This window comes from Elephas maximus, chromosome 14 (genome assembly GCF_024166365.1).
Source record: "Elephas maximus indicus isolate mEleMax1 chromosome 14, mEleMax1 primary haplotype, whole genome shotgun sequence".
Lineage (NCBI taxonomy): Eukaryota > Metazoa > Chordata > Mammalia > Proboscidea > Elephantidae > Elephas > Elephas maximus.
The window spans coordinates 24,865,495-24,893,188 of NC_064832.1; the positions used below are offsets into that span (position 1 = coordinate 24,865,495).

Sequence of the window (27,694 nt, forward strand, 5' to 3'; positions counted from 1 at the left end):
TCTTTCTCTGTTGGGTCTTGGGGAAGGTCCTTGTCATTAATCTTCTTCTGGGTCTAGGAGTTTCTCAGCTCAAAGACCCTGGGTCCAGAGGATGTGCTCCACTCTCAGGTCTCCTTTCTTGATGGTAATGAGGTCTCTTTCCTCTCTGCTCATTTCTCTCTTTTATATCTCAAAAGAGATTGACTCAAGATAACTCCCTCTAATCCTGCCTCATTAACATCATAGAGGTTAGGATTTACAATACAGAGGGTAATTATATGAGGTCGCAAATGGAGGACAGCCACATAATACAGGGAATCATGGCCTAGCCATGTTGACACACATTTTGGGGGGACAAAATTCAATCCATAACACTGGGTAAGCTGTAAACAACTTGGTTTGATACTTTTCTTATGGTCCTGGGCTTCAGCCTGCCCTGTGATTGGTATGCACCTTGCGCGGATTGGTCAATATACTATGCAAATGAAGTGACTATAGACTATGCAAATAAAGTTACTATAGCCTATTATTCAAATAAAATGTCTGTGGCCTGCCAAGAGGGAATTCAAGCCCTGGTAGAAGGGCCATGTCTTGAAATTGATGAAGTTTGTTATGTATATATGCAGCCAACCCCATAGAGGTTTTTAAGACAGGAAGCAGGAAAAGCAAAAGGGAGAAAAGGCAAGAGAGAAGAAGCAGAGAGAAAGGAGGCAAGGAACCTCGTAAAAGAGTAGTAACATGGATCAAGAGCTATAACACTCAAGACAGCCACAGGCCGGGAAAGGGCCCAGTTGCAGAGCCCGTGGTGACAGCCCCAGAAGGTACCCTGCAGCAGAGTCAGTGATGACAGACACCAGGGCCAAGGGGAGTCTGTCGTCAGAGGGCCGAGAGTAGGCTGTCCTGAGGGGGCCCAGGAGAGCCAGTCCTCAGGTGGCTGAGAGTAGGCCTGTCCTCAGGGGGCTGAGAGGAGGCCTGCACAGCCAAGAGGAGCTGAGAGAGCTGTCCTGCACTGAAAAAGGGAGATTTTGCCTACATGCTTCCTGATCCTGATCCCAAGTTGTAGCCTGTTGATCCTGATCCTGAGTTTTACCCTGTTACTTGCTTAATAAATCACTTAACTGCAAGTACAGTTTGTGAGTTCTGTGTAGCCATTGCAACAAATTATCATATCCAGAAGAGAGAGTAGTGAGTGCTGCAAGAGGGATGGCTGGTGTCGGAATTGGTAAAAAGGTTGGAGGATGGAGGTGGGTCTGACCTCCATCTCATGGGAATCAGGTTTGGGCTGACTCTGGTCATTATCACCCCTGAAGGTAGACATGTTCTGATGCTGCTACTACCACTACTACTTCCATTTTACAACTGTGTACCAGCCACTGTGATAAGCTCAAGACCCCTTCACCTCCAGCCTTTTTTGGGGTAACATCCCCAAAAAATGAGGGTCTCTCCATTTAGGGAGACCTCAAAAAATTAAAATCCTACACATTCCACTTATAATGGTTTAGATTTAAAGTGTTATGTAAAATTATTTTAGTTTAACCACAAATATAGCTTGAGGACTTTTGGATACCTGGTCATTATGCATTTATTCAACAAATCTTTACTGAGCTCCTACTCTATGTCAGGCACTGAACCTAGAAGTTAGGGGCACAGTGGTGAAGAATGGGAGGTTATTTCTAATGAAGCTTACCATTTATCCACCAAAGACAATGTGGAAACATCTACTTTTCTCATTCTAACAGGCAGAGGCCAAATTAACTTTGAAATGTAGACATGGACTCTTGGTGAGATCCTCAGAAAACCGGGCTAGGTAGATGGTGAACATGTTATATGTTGTCATTAGTTCACTGAGATATTAATTTACATGTATGATATGCTGGAGAAGAACATAATTTAACAGAAAATCTTTCTGTTCATAGTGTTTGTGCCTACTTTTCACTGTCCCCATAGCTGTTTTGACCTTAGTCTGCTGCTATAAGGAAATTCACTGTGAAATTTGCAATGAGTGAGCATGTACTCTCTGTCCTCAGAGTTGGCACACAAGCCTATGAACTTGAAAGAAAACAAAGCTTTCTAGAATGATAAACATAGAAAATGGAGATTTGAAAGCCTGATTTCCTCTTCTTTGCATCACCACATTCCATTTGTCAGAAAGCTCTGAATAAACTACTCCACCTGTTCCTGAAAGGAAGTTATTTTTAAAGCATTTCCAAATGGAAGTATATTTTTATTTTCGTTTAAAAACGTACAAATGAAATGGCAATGCAGCAAATATGAGAAGCCTTTAAAACTACAGTATTTGCATTTGTGTGTGTTTTTTGTTTTGTTTTTGCCTAATTCCACTCCCACCAGTGGTCCCTGAAACCTCGCAAGCAGACTGACATCCTGATAAACTCTAAAAGGAAGAAGGAAAACAGTCTAAAGGACAGGGTGGGTGTGGTGGTCACTGTGGAAAAAAAGGAAAGTGCAGCTGCTCAGCCTATGCAGATAAGTAATTAGGTTCAAGGGCTTGAAGGGAGCCAGAGGCTGCACCCACATGATATCTGTGTGAGAGCACCCTAAAACTGAGGCCCTTGGCATGATAATGTGATGGTTAAGGTTATGTGTCAAATTGCCTGGGCCATGATCCTCAGTGGTTTGGCAGTCGTATGATATGTGATCACTTCTATGATGGGATCTACTGTGAATAGCCAGTCAGTTGAAAGGGAATTTCCTTGGGTGTGTGGCCTGCATCAAATATAAGTGGACATTCTGGCAAGGCTCATGGGCTTTTGCTTGCTCAGGATCCTGCAGTTGGCTCCTGTTTATCTGGCCTCCAGTTCTTGGGACTGGAGCGAGCAGCTCACCTACGGTCTTGCCTGCCAATCTTGGGATTCGACGATCTTTGCAGTCTGTGAACAAGAGCCCTGTTCTCTGACCTGCCAATCTTGGGTTTGCCAGCCCATGGCTACGTGAATCAGAAGCCTCTATCCTGACCCATGGACTTGGGACATTCCAGCCTGTACAACTGCATGAGCCATTTCCTTGATATAAATCTATATATATATTTATAGACTTTACTAGTTTTGCTTCTCTAGAGAACCCAGCCTAAGACAATAAGATGGCTGACTCAGGTTTGAAACAAACTTCATTTTTGTCCCCAGCTCCTGCTTCTGTATGGTTACAGCCTTGTAACCTTGCAAAACTTTAAACTAAGGCCAGAATGTAGTCAGGGCAGGTGATAAAATATTCCAGGAAATGTACCCAAAGGGGGGCGGATGTCTCATGATTCCCGTAAAAGTTTTTTTGAAACAATGTTGCCATGGTCAGTTGTATGTAAAGATCAGCAGATTTGAAGAGAGACTTGTCTCTAGGTCTGTATAAAAGGCACTCTTTTCCTCAACCCCAATGGAACACTTTGTAATCTCACATTGCACTGTGTTCCCCAGCCTGGCTGTTTTCTATCCCCCTAATAAATCTCTGTTGTCACTTTGAACAGAGTGTAAGTTTTGTTCTGCACTTCAACATTTCTGGTGTCAGAAACGTGGGACTGGAAGGTGCACTGCCAGCATCAACTCCTGAGGAGTCAAGGACCTGAGCTCAGGTACCAGCAAGAGCCATTTGAGCTCATCATCTCTGCAAACTCCCAGGAGTCACTGCAGGTAAATACCTCCCGGATTTGAGTCTGAATCTCTCCAAGCTTTTATTCGGGGATTTGGTGTCTATATATTTATCTCTTTAGTTCAGTTTAAATTTGGATACTCTGGCCAAGGTGTCACTTCAGGTTTGGGACTTAATCACTGCCTAGGACTCTCAGAGTACCATAAGCTGCAAAAACATGAGCACGGGTTTTAGCAACTAAAAGCCCTTAGTGCACTTGACTACCAAACCAAAGTCTCCCGTAACAGGGTGAACGGCTTCGAGGGAAGGGCCAGAAACATTAGGCTGCCTTCCAGACTCAAGACAACTTCCTTGCAACAAGGCACACATTGGTATAATCAAAACACACTGTCCAAACCCTGTGGCAATCCCGCTTAGGTATTTGTTTGACTCTGAGAAACCGAAAGTAACAATTCAGTTTCGATTTTGTTATGTGCGCATTTGTTTTGTCCACAGAAAATAATACGGGGAATGCCAAGTCTAAGAGCAACTCAGGGCCCTGCTCCATGACTCCTGCTCATTCTATGAATATGCAGTTTTGTCCTTTGACCTGTGGATATTTATCTCAGTGGCATGATCTTACTAAGGACAGTTTGGAAAATCGGTGGCCACTTTTAGGTACTTTCCAATTAAAGAGACTAATATGTTTTGAGTCCAAAATAATAGACCAGGTCTCTAGTCAGCAGAATGAATTAGGTTCAGAAAGAATGAAACCAAATTTCAACCAAATTCTTAACATCCTTGGTAAATGAGCCTGGACTTCCCCCTCCCGGGACGCTGGTTTTGGGTTCATATTCAAAAACACTATAAACTGAATATACTAATTTGGAATTTTAGTGATCACTTTTGAGAAAACGAGTTTCCATTTGTATTGTCTTTTCTTTCTGTTTTGGGAACTTCTGTTTAGTTCTCAGGTTGTCAGAGGGTCTGAGATTCCTCCATCTGAGACTCTGGCAGATGAATGAGTTTATCTAGGACCTGTTTTTCTAAATCAATCTCATCTAGGAAACTTTGCTATAAATCAGTCTACTTGAAAAGGGCACAAAAAAAAGGATGGATTGTTTATTTTGATTGATATAACAAGGCCTTAAAAAGGGACAAACTATTGGATCCTAGAAAATATGCAAAAAACAGGGTTATGAAAATGTAATAATTTCTTACCTCTGGATGATATTATTAAACTAGGTTACAATATTTCTTCAAAGAAATTACTTTGACTGGTTTAATAAATAAGCAATTATGTGAATTAAATAGTCCTGATATTCCCAGGATTTGATGAAAATGAATTTGTCCTGACAAAGGTGGATTTTTTTTATGTTTATGCCAACCTTAAAAGCAAAACCTTTCAAATAACTTAAGCTAGCTATTATATGAACTGTGTTTTATTTCAAGAAAAGGGGTAATTTTGTCTTAAAACTTTTAGTTCCAGAGCGGGAAAAGGGAGGCACAGGATAAACCAAGGGGAGGGAAAAAAAAAAAAAAAAGGCTAGCCAAGAATTAATGGGTTCATTTACAAAACTGCTAAAGAGTTTTGGTATTCACTGGGTAAATAAAAGATTATGAAAAAGAGAAGGCAAAAGTCTTACAAGAGAATAGTGAAAGGGGAAGAATTTGGTTATCTTTTGTCTTTCAAAATACCTAGGCTGACTTAAACATATGTAAATGAGTTGAGATGACCAATTATTGTCTTTTGATCAAGAGCCAGGGCAGAATGAGGCCTCTTTGGCTCCCAGCCTCTGTGGAGACCTTTTAAGACAAAAGAGAAAAAGAAAAATGCTGTTTCACCATAAAAAAAAAAAAAAAATCAGAAATTGAGTGGATCCCCTTCATAAAAGAACTGTAAATAAGTTTTCTCTATTGTAGAGGAATTCTTAGAAGCCAAAAGATAGAAATCACCATAAACCATAAGACACACCTGAAATGAAATGGTATGGTGGAATGAGATATTTTGATTCAAAAAACAAAAAAAAAACAGCCAATAAAATCCAAGGTTAGATTGAAAAAAAAAAAGGAATTGGTGAAGGTTTGAATGAAAATATAGACTATTTAAACAAACTATTTCAGCAGTAATTACACTTTTTGATATATAGGCTTAAAATAATTTCCAAGATCTTTAGGTAACTTACTGATATTGAGTTTATATTCGTTATAATTTAAGTTTATATACTATTGTTTTTACAATGCAGATAAAGGATGTATATATTTGGGTCTGCTAAAAAATGTGTTCACTACTGCCACTTAAACCATTGTACTATAAGAGACATGCAACAAAATTTAAAAGATTTATTAAAAATGGAATTTATTTGATATGGTCTCAGTTTTGGTCTGGCTAACATTTGATGGGTTAATTTATGAGATGTTTAAGAACTTTTTGTGTCAAATAGCATATAAAGCAGAGAATCGGGCTTCCCACTGTTAAAGTAACAAAATTTCTTTAACTACTAGATTGAAGAGTTAATTTACTCTTTTTGTGATCTGCCTTGAAGACAAGGGTTCAGCCCCTCATTAGAATAAAATTCCTGAGTCGAAAATCAAGCTGCATAGCTTTGGAAAAGATATTTGGTTAAATAACTCAAATATTGTTTCTTGGTGACCTATGATGAACTCTTGATGACTTTAAAACTTTGTGGAAAGCCACAAAAGATTTGTTCCTGTTTTCTAAAAAGAAAAATGCTTATTTTTCTTTTTAGAAAAAAGTTTATTTGTTATGGGTTACATAAAACATGTTGTCAAATCGGGAGGACTTTTGAGTTAAAAATTTATGTGTCAGTAATGTCTGCCTGATATTAAACAAGCATATAATATTATGTCATCATTTTTTAAATTACTAACCTGGTCGCAACTTATTTTGAATCCACCATCATCAAAGCCAATGGTTTTAACTGGGGAATTCACATCACTCACCCATGGGGTTTTTCATTACTATTCAGATGTTTAGAGACTTGATTATCTTGGTATAGTCTTCATATATCCCGACTATATGGTATTATGCTTCAAGATTATTACATGTTATATTTAAGCTCTGAAAATAAGGTTAATCATTGTGTTTAGAGATATTTTTGTGTGAAGTTTTTTTTTTTTTAATTGACTATATTTGGTTTTGTAGTGCTTTTTAAAATAATTCCCATCAGGTCTTTCACTTTTAAGAATTATCATTAAAAGTTAACCACAGGGATTTCTAAATGTCATCTTCAGATGAGTTTTAGCTTGCTGATTCACTGGAAATGCTTGACCAAAATGTTTCAACCAAAATGGACTATATCAAACTTATGAAGAGGACCGTAATATTTCCAACATGCATGCAATTGGACTAAATTAAGATTTCTAGAACTCTTCCATAGAAGCTGATGGGGTTTTTCAGACTGCCGCTGATCCTGAGTTGCATGGAACAAAAACTAACTACACAGGACTGAATAAACTAACTACTTACAGTTTATATGAGAATATTGTTGATGTTCAATGTTCTATTTCCCTCTCTTTAATGTAAGAATCAGCTATTTCAGTATCTAATAATACTATAATGGCTACAGGATATCCTATGGTAAGAGTTTTTCCTCATCTCCTGATTCTTGCTATTTGACTAGCCCAAATGGCACATCTTGGTTATGTGGCTCTAACCTTTGGCCTTGGCTCCCTCTTGATGGATTAGCAGATGTACTATGGGATTGAGCTGGTCCCAAAGTCAAATATTAACTGACTTACCTCTTCTAGCTGATGCCTCCCCTTTTTAGGAGCTCATTAGTCCTGATCTGTATTTCAGTGGTATAATAATTTGGCTTCCATTTTTGTGCCTCAAATAGGATTAGAAGATTGTTATGGCACATGTCAAAATACTGACTAAATATATTCAGAGAAGGCATTAAACCACGGATCCACTTGTCACAAATTGAAGGGGCCAAGGCACCTCTTTGGACTAGCCAGTCCCCTGGATACCTAAAAATTACATTCAAATGCCCTTGTGGCTAGAAGCAGAGGACATTAAAAGTAGATGGCTAATCCCAAGAGCATGGAACAAAACTTCATGAAGCCTACAGAAATTCTGGACTTTGCTTCATGGTTGTAGCTCTTCTCATGCTGTTAGCTGTACTAGGAACTTTTGGTATTGTCCCCTGATAAGATTTTCTTACGCAGCGGACCAAAGGAACTTTATTGTAGCTGTTACTTTTACATTATTTATCATATTACTTTTGGACAGTTTTTCTTCATTATGAAAATCCTTTAACCCTTTAACAAAAAGGTCTGGAGATGGACGGGTGTTCCTCTGAGCCCTCTTAACAGTTTATGGTATCCCTGAACTCGAGACATCTATTCACAATTTACCTTACTACCATGACACAAAGAGCTGGTGACATTGCTGATGGAATAGCAGCCCAACAGAAATCTGTAGAATCCCTCGTTAAAGTTGTGCTGGATGACAGAATAGTTTTTGATTTCCTTCTAGTACAACAAGGAGTCTGTGCCACCACTAACACCTCATATTGTACTTGGATAAACTCTTCTGGGGAATTAGAATGAGACATTAGATTCACCAGAGAGCTACCTGGATTCATTCAATAGCCCCATGCCTGAATTCCTGTTTTTGATATTTTTGGCTGGTTGCCTAATGGTACTGGTTTTTGGTTATGTTCTATATTGCAAACAGGCTTAATTATCTTATAATTATTTTAGAACTAATCAAATGTATTATGAAATGTTTGTCTAATTCCTATAACCAAACTACTAAATCCCTTGTTATGCCCTTCTCAGAAACTATACCTTCAGGGAATTTTGATTTCACACCTTGAGTTAGTTGTTTTGGGAATGCTAAGCTGTTCCTCTCTATGTGGCCTTGCTCCACCCTCCCCCAACCAAAGGATCACAGAAGCAGAGTGCCTAAGCTATGGGATAGTGAAAAGCCCACTAAACTGGGTGGTGCCCGGCTGCCACTAACAACAATTCCTTTAAGTAGAATGGAATAATAAATAGTGTTGGGTCTTAAAAGATTGATAAGCAGCCATCCAAAGTTAAGAAAACACTCTTAAAATAGTAATCAAGTAATCTCTATTGAGATTCATGATCATAAGGAGGGAATGTTTGAGAGCACCCTAAAACTAAGGGACTTGGCAAAGACAAGATGGTTAAGGTTTCAATCACACTGCACTTTTGTCCCCAGCTCCTGCTTCTGTAAAGGTTACAACCTCATAACCTTATAAAACTTTAAGGTAAGGCCAGAATGTGGTCAGGGCAAGTGATAAAATATTCTAGGAAATGTACCCAAGGGTAGGAGTCCCATGATTCCCATAAAAGCTATTTTTTTGAAAGAATGTTCCCATAGCCTGTTTTATGTAAAGATCAGCAGATATGATGAAAGCCTTGTCTGAACCTCTGTATGAAAGATATTCTTTTCCCCAACCCCAATGGAACACCTTGTAATCTGACATTGCACTAAGTTCCTCAGCCTGGCTGTCTTCTACTCCCCAAATAAACCTGTTTCCGCTTTGAACAGAATTTTTGTTCTGTGCTACAACATACTTGATGACAGACTTCCAATGAAGGTACCCAACTCTTAAGGTTTTGTTTAGACCTTACTTCCAAAGCAAGTTGCAAGACCAGTCCTAACATCTCATCAAGCAGCAGAGAGCTTTCTTCCTTTGGTAAAAGCTAGCAGAAGCTTCTCTGTACATCCACTTACTGCAAAAGGCCCAGCTTTCTCCTGAGCACTTTTGTTTCTATTAGAGAAGGCTTGCAAAGACTGTGATGGTAGTGTGCAGAGTGTGGTATTTAGAATAAAAATGCATAGTCTGCATCGGTCCAACTTTGTTAAGAGTTAATTACCTTCTCTTATGGATTAACATGTGCCCCTAACCCCCCCCCCCAAAAAAAATGTGTTGGGATCCTAACCTCAAACTGTGTAAGATTGGAAGTAGGGTTTTCTTTGTTATTGTTAATTTGAACATACCAAAGTAGTGTGGGTTCTAAACATTTCTGAGTTATAAAAAGAGCAGATTAGATACAGAGACATGGGGAAAGACAAACACCATGTGAAGACCATCTACAAGCCAAAGAGTCAAGGAATGCCCAGGAGTACCTACAAGTAAGGAATTAATACAGCCAAGAGTCTGATTTGGACTTTTAGCCTACAGAACTGTGAGAAAATATATTTGTTCTTTAAAGCTATCCACTTGTGGTGTTTGTGTTACAGCAACACTAGGAAACTAAGACACCCTCTGAGTCTCAAATTCTTCATTTGTAAAATGTGGTAGAAAGACTGAATAAGAAAACAAAATTCTAAATTTCTAAAAAGGTTCCATTCTTCTCTTTCCTTCTTTACCTTTTTCTCCCAATTAAAAAAAGCTTAACTATAAAATAATAATCTGGTCTACCTACTTTCCATATACCTGAGATTAATGAATGCATTTTCTAAATAAAAAGATGGAGTTGTCTTTATACCTGAGATTAATAAATGCATTTTCTAAATAAAATGATGGAGCTGTCTTTAAACACACACACGTTTCAGAATGACACCACCCAGGCGTGGGTCTCCACTGGCAGCCTGGCCCAGGAGCAACACAGTATCACGTGCCAGGCAGTCTCCCAGCCTGCACCCACTGCCCATTTTCCTTGTGATGCTTTATCAGCAGATGACATTTTCCTTTCCAAAATGTTCTCAGAACAGTGATGAATATATGGACAGGTTTTCATTTGACTCATTACCTGCAAAAGTCAACTTCTTACATTATTTCTCCACAGAACAGCTCATGTAATTTTGTGTCAAGCCACTGGGCCCTTTGGTGCATAAAAATCCTTAAGATATCACCCGATGCTGGCCTGAAAGTTCTTCTGGATTATCTTGTGGTCTCACCATTTCTTGGTAGCGGAGTGCTTAATAGTCGCAATTATCTTAATCAGCCAAATATAGAACCTGTTCATACTTCCCCTGTAGGGAGTCAAATTCTTTTGTATAATTAAAATTCAGAAACAGATACTTGTACAACAATGTTCACTGCAGCATTATTCACAATAGCCAAAATGTCCACTAACAGAAGAATGGATAAACCAACGTGGTATACACACACAATGGGATATTGCTCAGCCATAAAGAGAAATGAGGTTCTGGTGCATGCTACAACATTGATGAACCTTGAAAACATTATGGTGAGTGAAACAGTCATAAAAGGATAAATATTGTTTGATTCCACTTACATAAAATATCTAGAACAGGTAAGTATACAGAAACCAGAGTTTATCAGTGATTACCAAGGGTGGGTGGAAATGAGAGAAAAGGGGGTCTCATTGCTTCGGGGACACTGAGCTTCTGTTAAGGGTGATGGAAAAATTTGGAAATGGATAATGGTGATGGTTGGACAACACGATAAATATAATGTCAATGAATTGTACATATAGAAAATGTTTTGTTACATATTTCAGGCGCACACAAAAAAATTCGGAGCTGTAATACCAAGTTAACTGCTCTATCTTCTATTTTAAGTTGAATCATATTTCAGTTTCAATCTGGAAACTGCCAAATGTTCAAAGTATTTCACAGTCACAAGTTGCAACTTATCTTTCATGTCCACATGTGAGACCAAGCCGTGTTTTACTTGTTTAAATTTTATTATCATTGTTATTAGTAATAAACCAGTAGAAACTGGATAACAAAGGGAAAAGCTCAGGATAAATAACTTCTTCCTTATGAATACGCACACCCTCCTTTGTGAGTTACTTCCTCCTCATATTCTGTCCTATTGTACAAATAGTATACAAAAATAGTCCACAAAACAATGTAAGCACTGGATACCACTTTCCGGACAAAGGACCCAAATATGGAGAGTTTCAGGCTGACTCGTGGCTTAGATTACCAGCTTCTCCACACTAAGCGTACTTGTGGTTTCATCCTCTTCATTTGACCCAAAATACCCAGGCAGGTCAAGCATCCTCTGCTCGGCCTCTGTCAGGCCAAATGATGTGTTGTCATAGAAGGCAAACTCAGGGTGTGCTGGGAAGCTCTGACACTTGTCTTTTCTACAGTGAGAAGGACTCAGAGGGCTGGGGCAAATGGGAGAAGGCTGTTTCCTCGAAACACTCCTGTGGCTGGGAGACGGTCCCCTTCGAGCTCTGTGAGGCTCCATTCTCTCAATTCCTGCCACTAACCCTGCCTGGCGATCCCCCAGGTCTGGTTTCCTCGTGGGCTGCCCTAAGGTGTGAGACTTAGGGAGAGGGCTTAATGGACCACTGGTTCCACCTGCTCCTTGGAAATGCTCCAATTTCTCAGGAAACAGGTGGGTGCCTCGACTGGGAGGTCTAGCCCTGTCTTCTGCCTGGTCCCAGGTCTGTGTTCTACAGCTGTAGGTGGGGGCCTGCCGTGGAGTCAGGGTGGACATGCTCCTCTCCCGGAATGGCCGGGCCTGCTTGGTCTCATGAAAACTAGCAGTCCTTCTGAAGTGGGAATTCCTGGGATGGCTCCTCTCAGATTGGCCCCCTCTGCTGCCCATGTGCCTCATCTGTGACTTGCGGATTAGGGTCTGGCTGGGGCTTACTGCACAACTGGCCTGAGAGACATTAAAATCCAGCATGGAGGGAGGCCTTTCCCCAGTACTGACCATTGCCTGGTCCAGAAATGGGGATTTGATCCGGAACTTATTTGCCACAGCTTCTTCCGGGCTCTCCAAGTCTAAGGGGGGGCTGGTGGCAGCATCGATAGCAGTATCTGTCAGGGGACTCTGAGACACGTGGTACACTTTGGTGGTTTCTGTCAGGCCTTTCTTCTTCATCTCTTTCAGCTGCTGCTGGGCAAGGCGGTAGCTAAACAGAGGGGGGATTATCTTCTGGGCATTGGACTGGAAGCTCTCGCTGCCAGAGGCATCGTCCTCGGGAGTCACTGGCACATTCCGCCTATAGGTCAAAGGTATGCCCATCTCCCCCGGGCTCACCAAGGGCCCATCTCCCCCATCCGAGAAGCTCCCACGCTGCTCAGTCAGTTCGCAGATGTTCTCCTCATCCGAGTTCTTCCGGAAGCTGGGGGAGTGGATGGAGCTGTGTCGAGCAGGAGTGCCACACTTGGGAGCACGGCCAAACTTCCTCCACAGTGTGATAAGGACAGTGGCAACGATGATGAACAAGCACAGGGACATCCCAGTGACTGTCACAATGTTGCTGGGTTTCACTGGACCTTGGGGCTGAAGAGGAGAAGGGCTAGATGCCTGGAAAGCTTGAAAAAAAAAAAAAAAGAACAAATGCATTCTGTACTACTGTTTCCTCTGAGTGCTTATGAGATCTCTGAGTGGCTTGCTGTCATTATTTAGCAGTTAAAGGAAAAAACAGAGCAAACAAGGATTTCTGGTTTTAAGTCTGTATCTCTGCTGGCAGCAGAAGCCAAACAGCGTCATCAACAAAGTGGAAACACTGCGAAGACAGACACTAGGGAAGTGAAAGGACCAACTCATCCATGATCAAGGTGCTCACTAGCTCCTGCTGCTCAGCGCTGCCACCTGATGAAAGGTGTCTCAAATATCCTACAAGGAAGCTGCATGTAGAAAATTTCAAGAAAAAATCAAGGTTTTTGCTGAAGATAATTTAACATGGGCTATTAGAGTTTTTTTTTTTTTTTTTTTATTAGAGTAGGAATCGACTCAACGGCAATGGATTTTCTTTGTTTTTGGTATTAGTTAAGTGTATCTTTCAGATGCACATCCTAAAATTCTTAACAAATAAAAAAAACTTGAAATGTGAAATAATTAGGTAGGTTATGCCTAAATTTGCACATCTCAAGAGAAATTACTAAGTGAAAAGAAGACTTTTGGCAATATATTACAACCCATTTCCCCCTTATATCCAGAAGCTGTCTTTGCTAAGTGTTGATGCATCTGCTTTCTCAGTTGTTCTAGATGCTGTCTGTGCCACTTCCTACCTTTACTGTCCTTCTGTGCATGTTGATTTTTCTGCTGCTTCCTTGTTCTCTCAAATTGCTTTGTCCCACAGTCATCAAAATGTTTCATCCAGAAGCAAACACCATCTGGGCCTCAGCCTGTTCTGCCACCAAAACACCTAGAAGTCAACTAATCCCACCAGGCCTTAACTCTTCCCTCCTTGGTCTTTGCCTAAAATTCAGGCCCTTCCAGCCACTTGTCCTATCTCTTTTTTTCTTATAGGCTTATTGCCACCCACTTTGTGCTTCATCTCCTAGGCCTATCCTCCACTGCTCCCCTCTCTCCTTTTCCTGTACATGATGGGACACTGGATAACCAAACTCAACATCCTGAACCTTCCACAACACACTTCCTTCACCTCCTTGCCTCATCTGAGGCCTGGAAGACACTCAGGACAGTTTCCCCTCTACCTTCTCTGCTGAAGAGCTGTTACGCATACTTCATTCATACACATAGCCAGCAATGTGTATGAGTGCATTCCAACCAATACTCCTTCACATCCATGTGTACTTCTGTGATGCTGACACCATCCACCTTAACCCTCTTTGTGCTCCCTCGACACTGTCATCTACCAACTGCCTCATCTGTCAATCACTCTAGCACCTGCATCCCAGTCCTTCTCACCATCCTATACCTAGTACCATCCTAGGTGACTTCAGAGTCCACTGGGGTTGTCCAGCCAACACATTAGACCTTTCTATCATTCACAGCTGTGCCTCTTTTGCAATCTTAAACTTCATCTCCCACTTGCAGCTGTATTCTCCCCTCTCACTTACTCAGTATTACTACACTGGCTACTCAACCTCACTGAGACTTCCGATTTTACAACCCCTCCATTTTCTGCCAAGCTACCATTTGCCTCCTGGTTTCACTTCTCTCCCTAACCAACCTAGACCTCTGATTCATCACCTGAACTATTCTCTTTCCAATATCCTCAACTTTACTGACTCCCTAATATGGAACTACAAGATACCCCTTTCCCTGTTCTTCAGCAAAAGTTCAATCCTAGATAAACGCAGACATCTACATTCTTAGCTGCTGACCCCAGGCCACGAGCACTGGAAAAACACAGCCAGGCAGACCAGTGCCTCAACGTACTTACAGCATTCAGCCGAAGATGGGGCCTTGGTGCTGCCCACAATCCTCTCACGGGCGCCTGAGCAACTCTATTTCCATACTCTGTAACACCTGCTTCAAAGTCTCACAACTTTCCTCAAGGCCTCGACCCAACCCCCTTCTTCGGAAGTCTCTTAGGCATCAGGAAAGTATACCCCAGGCCACCCCGTAAACTTAACCGCAGGCACAGCTACTATTTACCTCTTTCTCTCCGGAATCAGTGGGAGAGGTCTCCTTCTATGAAAGGCAAGTCCACCAACAGATGCTCTCTAAGCTACCAGCTATCTGTCTTCTCGTCTATGTAGCACCTTCCCCTCAGCACAGAAATATGCTCACGCTTTTCTCACTTTAAAATGACCCTTCTCCAATGCTTCAACTACTGTCATTTCTTGCTCCTTCCTGTCCCAGCCAAGCTTATAGAAAGAAGAGTCTATATTTGCTGACTTACTGCCATTGTCACCTGTCTCCTGCAACTTGCCCCCAGGATTCCAACAAAATAGCTCCTTAGCTGAGGTCATCAATGATCTCCTGATACCCAAATTCAAAGGATTTTAGTCCTTATATTCCCTGACTTCTGCAGCTTCTTCCAACTCTCTCTCTTGGTTTCAGTGATAAAACTCACTTATGTAACTTAGAGAGAAGAGCACGAACTTTGGAGTCAGGGAGATCCAGATGTGCAGCCTGGCTCCGCTGGCTCTGCTCTCCATCTCCATGCCCAAGACTCACCATCTTCCCCGCAGAATCTGTTCCTCCTCTGGTACATCCATCTCAAGGGAAAGGCACTGCTGTCGGTTCAGCTGCCAGTACCAGAAACCTGGGTTCCCCTTGATGCCTTCCTCAACATCACTCCACACCCAGTCCGAGTTCTACCTTCTCTCCAGCCCCACTCTGCCGCTTTGCTTTTCAAATGGGTTACTGAAAACTCTCCACAGGCCCTCTGCTTCCACTCTTACCCCTTCTGACTGGAACATCACACTAGAGTCGGAGAAATCCTTCTACGATGCAGGTCCAAACCTTCAAGGCCCCTCAGGATCTGGCCCCTGCCTTCCTGCCTAGCCTCGTTTTTACCACCCCCTCCTAACATACTATCCTCCAGCCACACTAAACTCTTTCAATGTGCAGGCGTCTCGATGTGCCATCTTCTTCCAAGTCTTCATGCATTCCCAACACTGCTCCCTGTGCTCAAACTCCTTTCTCACTGAGTTCATCTGGATGACACCTACTCAGCTCTCAAACAGCAGCTTAAATTCCACCCCTCCAAGAACTGAGGTCCCAGCATCGGCTGTCACTCCTGCAAGCTTCCAGAGCAAGCTGTGGACCCTTTATCATTGTAGATCCTGTACTGTACCGTGCGTTATGCCTGCTTACGTGCCTGCCTAGCTACTGTACTCTAAGCTCCTTCAAGACAGGGACATGTTTATACTATATATATATATATATATATTCCCAACACCAATAACTTGTACCTAGTTGACATTGAATAAGCATCTATTTAATTGATTCATGATTATTAAATAGGTAATAGCAAAATGATCAATATTCTACCAGGTAGAATGTAGGCACAACAGCAATTGGATCCTCCTATTATTACTTAAAAAGACAGACCAAATAAATGTAAAACTACTCAGATCTTGGCATAAAAACATTCTTTTAAAACCAAACCAAATTCTAAACCCCCAACCAAGTGAAAATAGTTGAATGATGAAAGCTTTGTTTCCTGACGTATCACCTCTCTCATCAGCAGTGACTGCTTACGACAGTTAGTAGCAGCGTCGCTGTTACACATTCGAAGCTCTTCCCTTAGCTATGTTACCTGGAAGTCTGGCCGGCTTCCCCGAGACCCACAGCTGGAGAAAAGCCCCCGAACTGCTGGCCTCATCCCGTCTTTCCTCCTTCACCTAAACAGAAGGGGATTTCCTAACGCTCAGCAGCCTGCACATAGGTATTTACATGTCCAAGAAGTAGAAAAAGGTTGGGTAGGACAAAGAAATTTTAATTTTTATCCATTTAAGCATTCTGAGACCACTTATACTACAAGTAGAGGTATCTGTAACACCTCGTTTGCCACTTTATAACGTAAAGGTTTCTAGCTCCCAGAGAGTATTAAAAAATTAAGATGCCAAATGCCACATTTCCCAAGAATGAATGCTAATTCCAGGTTGCTGATCCTTCTAGAAAGCCAGATTGGCCTAAATTTAAAGGCATGGCATTCAAGATAGAAAGCTAAGTATGCAATCATACCTAGGTGAGTACAAATCTATTTACTAGCTTTATGGTCTTGGGCAGGCCACTTAACCTCTCCATGCCCCGTATCCTATGGGTAAGGCACTTAGCCTAACGTGCAGTAAGATCTCAAGATGGGAGCCCAGCATAATAATAACTACCTTGTAGAGTTATTGTGAGGTTTAAGTGACACCATGTATTTAAAGTCCTGGCACAGAGCAACCATTTATTAATATTTGTCACTTTTTTTAAAAGTACACAACAAGGTAATAGCGACTAATTTTTAAATTGAGTGTTATGGCACTTGAGATAGAAAATCTTAAGACAATATGCCATCCTAGGATTGAGAGGACAAAGCATATTTAAAGGAAGTGATACACAAGGAAGAAATTGTAGCGAGTGAAGGGAATTTATAAAGAAAAGAGTAGGTAGAGAAGAAAAATCTTAGAAAACAGTAGGAGATAAAATTGAAGAAATAATGGATGCAGGGTGGAGGCCAGAGTCTATGAACGAGCAGCATTCTGAGGGCTGGGAGGCAGCCCTGGGTCTGACGCAATAGAACAAAGAGAAAGCAATGCCCTCACAGAATGCTGGAATGAAGAGAACAGGCTGATGGCACTGGCTGCAAAGATACGATAACAAGAGTCTTCTAAGGCCACAGGTGAGGACTGAGTTGACACATTGCCACGTGCCTATGATTTTGGCTAAAAGGTGCCTTGAGATCCAAAAACAGAGCAGCGCCCAAGTGCTATAGATGCCAAAGTGACGAGTATCCAGCGCCATTTTTTAACCTGGAATTGGAGAGTGGATGAAGGCAGGACTTGACAAAAGAACCTTAAGGGTCAGGACCACAGCAAAGAGCAGCCAACTAAATGGGAAGCTGGGTTATATATCAAGAGGTGGGATGATGTGTGAGACATGCAAAGATTATTTATTATTGCAGCCTGTGGTAAATGAATGGGATCAGCTCCTTAAACTGAAACAAACCTAAATGATCTATGTAAGCACCACATCTGTAGACCATGAACATTGAAAACTCATTGACTGCCTACTGATGCGTGTCTGGAAGATACCTAGAGGCTGAAGGAAAGGCCAGTCCCTAAGTGATGGCAAAAAGAATCTACTCTTCAACACCTCTCAGGTGGGGGGAAGGGCAAAGTATAAACCTAGGGCCATCCAGGGCATAAGACGAGGTGTCTTGCCCCACTTTGACAAATAAAATGGTACCCTCAGACTTCTCTGGGATGATGGGGAGAAAAATTAAGGAAAAATTTTGGTGAGAGGGAAGCAAAGGAACAAGAAATAACATTAAAAAAAAAAAATCTTGGTCAGAAAGGATAACCCCATTTTTGTATTTTTAAAAATTAGTACAGGCAGTCCCCGGGTTACAGACATCTGACTTACTTACAACCCATAGTTACAAACCATCCCCATTAAAGCCTATATTAAAAATTCAATGTGCACACATGGTTTATAATAACAAACAGGAGCTACTTTGCAACACGCATCAAAACGTTATTACGGTATTATTATATTAAAGACGTTTTACTGGATCTGGAAGTGTTTCTTTAATGTTTTTATGCATAGATAAGTACACTATATATTGTATACTAAGATGAACACTTGACTGATGTTAGATACAAACTGTACCTAACTGTTCCGACTTATGTACAAGTTTGACCTAAAGACAGACTCAGGAACAGCACTTGTTCATAATTGGGGACTGCCTGTATGTCTGCATCTTTAATTTAGAAATTGAGGTATGTTTTATTTCCTTGTCTACAATGTGTAATTCCCTTGTCACCACACTGGCAAGGTGTCCTCCCCAGTTACTCCCACTCTTAGACACACTGAACAAACACAGGGTCAGTACTGCAAAGAACAACCGAAGGTCAGTATGAGTCCACTTCTGAAGTTAGATGGGGGATTTCCAGGCAATCCTGGGCTTGATATTGCCTCTGATAGAGTCTCTGAGGAGAGAATCCTGAAGGAAGAACACCTACCATTACAGTCTTCCAGGGAACATGGGGAAGTCTCTGAAGACATTCCAGGGCAGCCAGGTCTGGAGGGGAAGGAAGTGAGACACACTCGGTGACGCTCTCTGACACCATCCCCACACGTGGCACTACACTGGCTCCACGGCTGCCACAATCCCCAGGTTTCTGCAAGGACATAAGTCATACTTTTAATGATAATTCACTTGAGAATCAGTATTTAAGCTCACCCAAATGAAGAGACAAAGTTCAAATCCCAGGCCTTGAAAAGTCAGAAAGTTAAAATGGTAGAAAGCTGGAAAGAGCGCTGCTCCTACCCTTACAAGAAGAAAACGCTGGTAATTTATAAAATCATGCTGCCCACCAGAGAGCTGAGGGCATGCCAACCAGTCTGAAATATAAGGAAAGACTGGCTTCTCCAAGGAAAGACAGGACACAAACACTTGTTACCTGGGGCAGACACCAGGCACCAGACAAGCTGGTGAGAAGAATTTAGCTGAAAATTTTTAGTGAACTGCTAAAAAGCCTAGTGTTGGCTAGCATGAGAACAGAGAACCCCTGGGAGCCACAGACACAAGGGGAATTTGTGCCCACTTGTAGGTTCTTCTCACAGACCTCACTAAATGCTCACCAGAAGGGCTGAGGGCAGGACAAAAGACCGGAGAAAGCCTCGCATGGGGTGGAGGCCTGAGGAGGGAAGCAGTGTCATTGTGGGAAAGTCACAGAACCTCACCCAGATTCTTCTCCCCAACAGAACAAGAGCATTAAAGCTCAGGGGAAGGGCAGCAAACCTTTTCTCCCTAAAGGCACAGGTTAAGACCCATTACTAGTGGGAAATAAACCAAAACCCAGTGCAGTCGAGTTAATTCTGACTCACAGCGAACCTATAGGAAAATTAAAAAAAAAGTCTTTACCTCTGGGGAGGGACAGAAAACATCCTAGGCCAGACTACTAGAGATCTTTTACCACTGGGGAGGAGTAGGGTCATCAAGAAGCCCTCGTTCCTGAGGCTGAGCGATGAAACACTTGCCTAAGACTGAGGCTAAACCAGAACAGAGAATGTCCTCCCAACCCCAACCACCAAGCCAGGAATCACTAAGTATCAAATAATAGCAATGTACGCCTGGGAGAGAGGCAACAGTGACAGATGACAACTTGTCTGATACAGAGGCTCAGGCCTAAAGCTAAGAGTGGAATAGAAATGCAGAGAAAAACCCCTGGCAGTCCATCCCCTACCCTAAACACAAAGTAACACTAGAAAAAATTGAAGTCTGTGGTACATTGAAGCTAGACATGTTGTCATTAGGTGTCTTCAAGTTGGTTCCAGCTCATAACAACCCTATGTACAACAGAATGAAACACTGCCTGGTCCTGCCCCATTTTCACAATTGTTGCTATGTTTGAGTCCATTGTTGCAGCCACTGTGTCAATTCATCTCTTGAGGATCGTTCTCCCTTTCACTGACCCTCTACCATAATGATGTCCTTCTCCAGGGACTGGTCCCTCCTGATAACATGTACAAAGTACGTGAGGCTAAGTCTCACCATCTTTGCTTCTAAGGAGTTTGGTTGTACTTCTTCCAAGACAGATTTGTTCTGCCTTTGCAAAGAATGGGAATTGCCAGAACACTTAATTGTGCTCATGCCGAACCTGTTCAGAGAACAAGCAGCAGTTGTTCGAACAGAACAAGGGGATTCTGCATGGTTTAAAATCAGGAGGCTGGCCATAGGAACAGCAAAAACCCAAACTCGGCTCAACTCCTAGCTATACTGACTCAATCCCATAGTAAAGCCCTAGTAAGAAAACAGGGGTGTGTCCATTTCCAGACCTAAATATTATTTACCTTAGTGTCTACAGGCATAAAAAAGATGTCCAGCTTTTAACCAAAAATCAGACATACAAAGAAGTGAGAAAAAACAAATTACATCAAGAGACAAAGTAATGAAGAGAACCAGATTTAGATATAACCTAGGTATCAGAACTATCATTGAAACTATTTAAAATAACTATGATTAATATGTTAAAGACTTTAGTGGAAAAGTTGAACAACATGCATGAACAGATGGGAAATTTCAGCAGAGAGTTAGAGACTAAAACAAATCAAATGGAAATGCCAGAAATGAAAATCATAGTGACAGAGGTGAAAAATGTCTTCTAAAGGCTCAACAGTAGACTCAATTCAGCTGAGGAAAGAAACAGTAAATTTGAATACAGATCAGTAGAAATCACCCAAACTTAAGCTCAATGAGAAAAATAAGAGTGAATAAAATAGAACAGAACAACCAAGAACTGTGGGACAATATCAAATAGTCTATCATGCTTGCAATTGGAATGTCAGAAGAAGACAGAATGGGATAGAAGAAATACTTGAAGAGATAATATCCAAGAATTTTCCAGAATTAATGAAAGACAGCAAACCGCAGACCCAAGATGCTCAAGAAACACTAAGCAGATTAAATATAGACAAATAAAAACTGAGACACATCACACTCAAACTGCTAAAACCCCAAAACAAACAGCAAATCTTGAACGTAGGGCAGGAAGGTGGGGGTGAGAACACATCACATATACGATAAGGAAGCATCTCTGCAGACTTCTTGTCAGACTTCATGCCAGCCAGAAGACGACCGAGTGATACACCTGAAGTACTGCAAGGAAAACCTATCAACCCAGAATTCTGTACTCGTGAAAATACCTTTCAAAAATGAAGAGAAAAAAAAAAGAAGGCTTTTTCAGACAAACAAAAACTGAAGGAATTCATTTCCAGCAGGCTTTCATTACAAAAAATGTTAAAAAAAAAAAAAAAAAAACCCTTCAAAAGAAGGAATATGATACTAGATAAAAACTTGGATTTATAAAAGAAATGAAGGGTGCTGGAAATGGCACATATGAAGGGCAATACAAAATTCATTTTTTAAAATAATATATTGCTTGAAGGTAAACTGAGAGTAATTAAAGTATATTGTAAATTCTAGGACAACCACTAAAAAATTTTAAGGTGTAAATAATAAACCAATAGTGGAGTTAAAGTCAATACTCAATACAAAAGAGGCAGGAAAAAAGAAACAAAGAACAAAAGAAATAAAGTACAAAACTAGAAAGATGGCAGATTTCAATCCAACCAGATAATCATTACATTAAATATAAATCTAAACACACCAATTAAAAGAGATTGTCAGGTTGGGTAAAAAAAAAAGAAAAGAAAGCAAGATCTAACTACATGCTATTGAAAATAAATCCACTTAAACGTAAAGATACAGGTTAAAAGTAAAAGAAAGGAAGAATATATACCTTTGCAACATTAATCAAAAGAAAGCTGGAGTGGCTACATTAATATCAGACAAAGCAGGCTGCAGAACAAGAAACACGGAGGATAAAGAGGAACATACCGATAAGGGAGTCAATTGAGCAAGAAGCCTTGACAGTCTTAAATGGGGGTGCATCTGACACTAGAGTTCAAAATACATAAAAAAACACTCCCCACCATCCAATAACCAAAACCAAAAACCAAACCCACTGCCGACGAGTCAATTCCGACTCATAGCAACCCTATAGGACAGAGTAGAACTGCCCCATAGAGTTTCCAAGGAGCGCCTGGCAGATTCGAACCGCCAACCTTTTGGTTAGCAGCCACAGCACTTAACCACTACACCACTGGGGTTTCCGAACATCCAAAGTGGGTTGATTAATGCAGACTTCTGTTCCAAGGAGGTGTGCAATCACTGCCAGACAAAGTAACTAAATAGTCCTCCATGAAGACTTACCCTAAGTCTCTTCTCTATAAGTATGCATCCAACCCCAAGACCCATCAGGTCATGCTAATACCAGGTACCGAAACATCCTCTGCACAAAAGTATCGCCTCATTTTCTAGGGACAAAAACTTATAGTGCAGTCAAAGTGATACGAAGCCTGCACAAACATACAGGGAACGTGTAAGGCAGATGCATTCTCGCGTGAGCCAAGTGGTACAATCTTTGGGGTGAGTCATGGAATATGAGTTCTTCACAGCAATTAAAAATCTCTGAGGATTTTCACAAGAATGGAAGCATTACAAACAAGTATCCTGGACCAGCATCAACTGAGGTGTGGTAATTATGTTCCATTCAGAGGTCCAACTGAACACAATATTGGTTCTGTGCCTCCCAGATGACACTGCAGCTCCTCACAGGGCAGAACAGAGTTGGCTTTGTCCTCGAGACTTCTGGGCTCTTCAGACACTAAGCCCCCAGTGCTTACAAAGCTTTGGGAATCTTATTTTAAAGTCTCTGAGTTAAAGTACTATGATTTATTTTCGAAAAATCTACTGAGAATCCCGCTACTTTGTAACTGAAATTGCAAATTAAGCCAACATATAGTTTATCCTTCCCTTTTGCTCATATTTAAGACCACAAAAGGTCTTCTTTTACTTTATATAAATATAATTTATTTAAATACATAAAAGTCTTTTGTCATAAACCAAAAAACAAAAATTCCATTCATGGGGGCCAGAAAAAAAAAAATCAAACTTTCTGATAAAAACATGAATCTTAATGTCAAAAATCTTATTTTGAAATGTTGTGTCCTTTTCTTTTGAAAGTAAAATCATGGTTTGAAGAATAATGAACAATTAAAAAAATGAGCATTTGAATTAATTTTTATGCTTCCTTACTTCTAAATCAAATTAAATCAATTTAACTCTACAGGAAACCAGTCAGATAAAGCAATGGACAAAGTTAATCAGGCAAATTAAAAAAAGAAAAAAAAAAAAACCTTAAGTAACTCTATCTGATCCCTGAAGACATCTGCTAATAACTTTGAGAAAAATGCTTGGCAACCTGGAATCATAAGACAACCACAGTTCACGTATTAGAAATGAATAGATCGCCAGGTCTTTCTTCTGAGGTGCCAGTGTCAACTGTTCTTCATTAAATTAGATGAACACATGCTACATACAGTCCGTAATATGTCCTAAAGGAATCTGGAAGGAAGACAGGAGTTCTACCATGCAGAGGGGTTTACTAGTTCATTCACTTTTGGAGAACTGTAGAGTATTACAGCATTCAAGGGTCTGGATATATCAATTTCTAAATTATATTTTCTAGATTTAAGTGAACTAACTCACAAAAATGGACAAGTAGCTTTAAAAGACTGGCAAAGAAGCCACAGTTTGAAGGTAATACTATTATTGCAAGCAACTGCAAACAAGAAGAAACTGACAAGGTTCCTATTCTTGGTAAAAGTTCTTGTTCAGACAAATTACAAAGAAAAACATGACCATCTAATCAGAAGATGGCCAAACCAGAAGATATCCAAAAAATTAAAATTATCAGAAAAAAAAACTATACGGAATATAGATTTATACACACTGTCATTAATTCGGAAACCCTGGTGGCGTAGTAGTTAAGTGCTACGGCTGCTAACCAAGAGGCTGGCAGTTCAAATCTGCCAGGCGCTCCTTGGAAACTCTATGGGGCAGTTCTACTCTGTCCTACAGGGTCGCTGTGAGTCGGAATTGACTCGACGGCAGTGGGTTTGGTTTTTTTTTTGGTCATTAATTCTGAAATTCATCTTAAGTTTTGCTTTGAGATACAGAATGCATAATCCCTTTTCTGAAACCCTTGGAGCAGATGTGTTCAGAATTTAGAACTTTTTAGATTTTTGAAAGTTATTACAACGCCTGTGCCATATGTGCTAACATTCCCCAAGCAGATTCTCGGGCAGCATCCCATAATCAAACACATTAACATTTCTGCAAAAAAATATAAATATTCACACTAAATAGGATAAATAAAAACCATAAATAGGCAGCTTTGGCAATATCCATTACATATTTGCTGTAAACTGTTATTTACATCCTATCTTGGGGTCCTAAGACATTTAGAAATGAGACAAATACAAAAACCAAATTAGTCCATTTTCAAAAAGAACTAATAAGAAATTCAGAGTGAGTCAGTGCCTCACGCAAGTCATGGTCGCTCAGTGGGGTTCCTAATGCTGCCATTTGACACAGTCTTCACTGGTCAGAGCTGTCAATTTAAACGGAAAATGAAAAGAAGGTAACTCAGTTCAGTCATAAACTTATATACTAAAACACAGGAAAGCACTAAGGTTCCTTTCTCTAGCATACATTTCTTTCATCAGCCTAACAGAGTCAGAGCCAACGTCTGTCTGACACACAGAGAATCTGGGTCCCCAGCTTTTGCTCCTCAGATGATCTGTTTGGCTGTGTTGAGCTGTGCCTAGTTGCTGTAGCATGGGCAGCCCCCCAGGTGGCCCCTGACTACCGTCAATCTGGACATAAAAACAGCTCCCTACTGTGTCCCTTTCCAGCCTCTTTTCCCTGCTGCTGCCTCAGGAGCTTCTGTGAAAAACAATCCAGTCTTTAGACACTGAGTGAAGAATCTGTGGAATGCCCAGCCGCTTCGAGAACCAACAAGGTAGACCTCCTGTCCCCAAATGTCTCTAATCAAATGGCCTGAATTTCTTTACTTTCCTGATTAGTTTCCATTAAATTCAGTCAATTAGATTTTTTCCTTCTATCAAGTATCTTCTTTTGAAAGGTCAAACACATTAAATTAGTTCAATCAAACTGTTTTTCTACTAATACCTAGCTGAGACCAACCACAATTCAATTCAATTTTCAATTTAATAGACATCTATTGAGCACCGGTTAATGTGTCAGGCCTACTGAGTGGGACAAATGAAGACTGTAAACAGCTTCAAGGCAGCACGAGTCAGTTTTTGCCACCAAATGAGCTTCCCCAATGGGGAAAGGGAGTGACGTTAAACAAGCAACTACAGGATGCCATGCCGGCTGACAGCCAGGGGAATCTAACTTTGCTGCAAGGTTAGAAGAGTCATTCAGTGGAAACTTGGGTAAGTTCAGGTGAACGTCAACCAGGTGAAGACAGAGCAGAGTGTTCACGTCTAAGCACAGAGGTAATGGCTGTGAGAAGGGCAGTCTGACAATGGAGGGCCTTGGAGTCCAAGTCAGGTTGTGGATTCATATTCTCGCGTCAAGTGAGGTGACTGAAAGGTTTGTAGCAGATGATAGTCTGAGCAGATCTGACTTTTATGCAATCCCTCCGGCTACACTGACAGAATAGAGCAGACAGAGGAGAACCAATTAGGAATCTGTTGCAAGTATCCAAGTAACGGAAGAAAAGCCAAAACCAAACCCTTTGCCACCGAGTTGTTTCAGACTCATAACGACCCTACAGGACAGAGTAGAATTGCCCTGGAGGTTTCCAAGGAGCGGCTGGTGGATTCAAACTGCTGACCTTTTGGTTAGCAGAGCACCACCAGGGTTCCAGGTAAAGGAAGAAGCAAAACAAAACCAAACCCATTGCCGTTGAGACAATTCTGACTCATAGCGGCCCTATTCCAAGTGGTTTCAGTGGAACTGAAGAGAAACAGAGATTCCGGCACCGAGGAGACAAAATCTACACAACTTAATGATTTGTTACTGACTTACTGTAATGACTTAGTATTGACTGGTAGTGAAGGAGAAGAGTCTGAATAATGAGTTGAATGGAAGAGTCATACACTGAGGAGCAGGTTTAGGAGGTAAGATGAGGGATCCAATCCTAGACATGTTATGCTTGAGGGCCTGGGAGATGTCTTATAGGTGACAGCTATTGAACAGCAGTTGGATGTGCAGGAAGAACTGGGGAGAGACACTGACCTGGGGAGAGATGCTGACCTGGAGGCATCAGCATCAAAATAGTAACCAAAGCCAGGTGTGTAAACAAGACCACCTAGCAAGTGTGTGAAGGAGGGAAGAATGCAGATGAAGACCAACACATAAGAGCTGAGACAAGGAGGTGGAACCCACAGACAAAGACCAACACCTAAGGGCTGAGACCAGCAGGTGGAACCTGCAGATGAAGACCAACACCTATGGCTGAGAAGAGGAGGTGGAACTTGCAGACAAAGACCAACACGTAAGAGCTGAGACCAGGAGGTGGAACCGGCAGACGAAGACCAACACATAAGAGCTGAGACCAGGAGGTGGAACCTGCAGATGAAGACCAACACCTAAGGCTGAGACGAGGAGGTGGAACCGGCAGACGAAGACCAACACCTATGGGCTGAGACCAGGTGGTGGAACCCATGGACGAAGACCAACACCTAAGGCTGAGACGAGGAGGTGGAACCTGCAGACAAAGACCAACACATATGGCTGAGAAGAGGAGGTGGAACCCTCAGGCCAAGAAAACCACGAATGAACCTCCAGAGAGGTAGGAGGTGAACAAGGTAAGCACGGCGCCTCAGAACCAAGGAGTGACTGCGTCTAGAGGGGGAAGCGTCGAACAAGATGAGGACTGAAAACTTCCTGGGTTTTGGGACCCAGAAGCCATTCACCAGCTGCTTTAGTGAGAACGTTTTCAGGGGAGGGGTGTGAGGTAGAAGCCAGTATGGAGTAGGTTGAGAAAGTGAATATTGGTGAAGACAGGGAAATGAACCCCAGATTGTAGACAACTCTTCCAAGAAACTTGGCTATAAAAGGAAAGAGGGTGATATCTGGGGAAGAACATGGGGCTGAGTGAGGGTGTTTGTTTTGTTTTTAGATAAAAGAATTATAAAGGGGACAGTTAAAGACAGAAGACAGAGAAGATATTAATAAAAGGTTCCTGAAATGAACGGAGTGGGTAGGATCCACAGCGGAAAGGGAAGGTTGATCTTACATCAGAGGCACAACGCCTCTTCCATGATAACAGGAAAGGAGATGGTCTGATGCCTGGGGAGGTGTAGATATTTTGGTGGGAGGCTGAGGGAGATGCCACCTGATGGCTTCCAGCTGCTGAGAATTAAACAGGAGGCAGGGACTGAGAACGGAGGCCTGAAAGAACTCTGTGGAG

The 27,694-nt window shown here is 41.4% G+C and overlaps 1 protein-coding gene across 10 annotated transcripts in view; it reads right to left on the reverse strand.

Moving 5' to 3' along the window:
• Positions 1–5,794: 5,794 nt before the first annotated feature.
• The window catches only part of THSD1 (thrombospondin type 1 domain containing 1), a 31,212-nt gene continuing 9,312 nt past the window's right edge, over positions 5,795–27,694 (reverse strand). For 9 of the 10 annotated variants that reach the window (XM_049853303.1, XM_049853304.1, XM_049853300.1 and 6 more), the window contains 2 exons: positions 18,863–19,021; positions 5,797–12,802 (listed from right to left, as the gene is read on the reverse strand). In XM_049853303.1, the coding sequence (XP_049709260.1) occupies positions 11,445–12,802; positions 18,863–19,021 (1,517 nt within the window). In that variant the 3' untranslated portion in view covers positions 5,797–11,444. Of the gene's footprint in view, positions 12,803–18,862; positions 19,022–27,694 lie in introns of all 10 variants that reach the window. The other variant, XM_049853306.1, reaches the window with a different exon arrangement.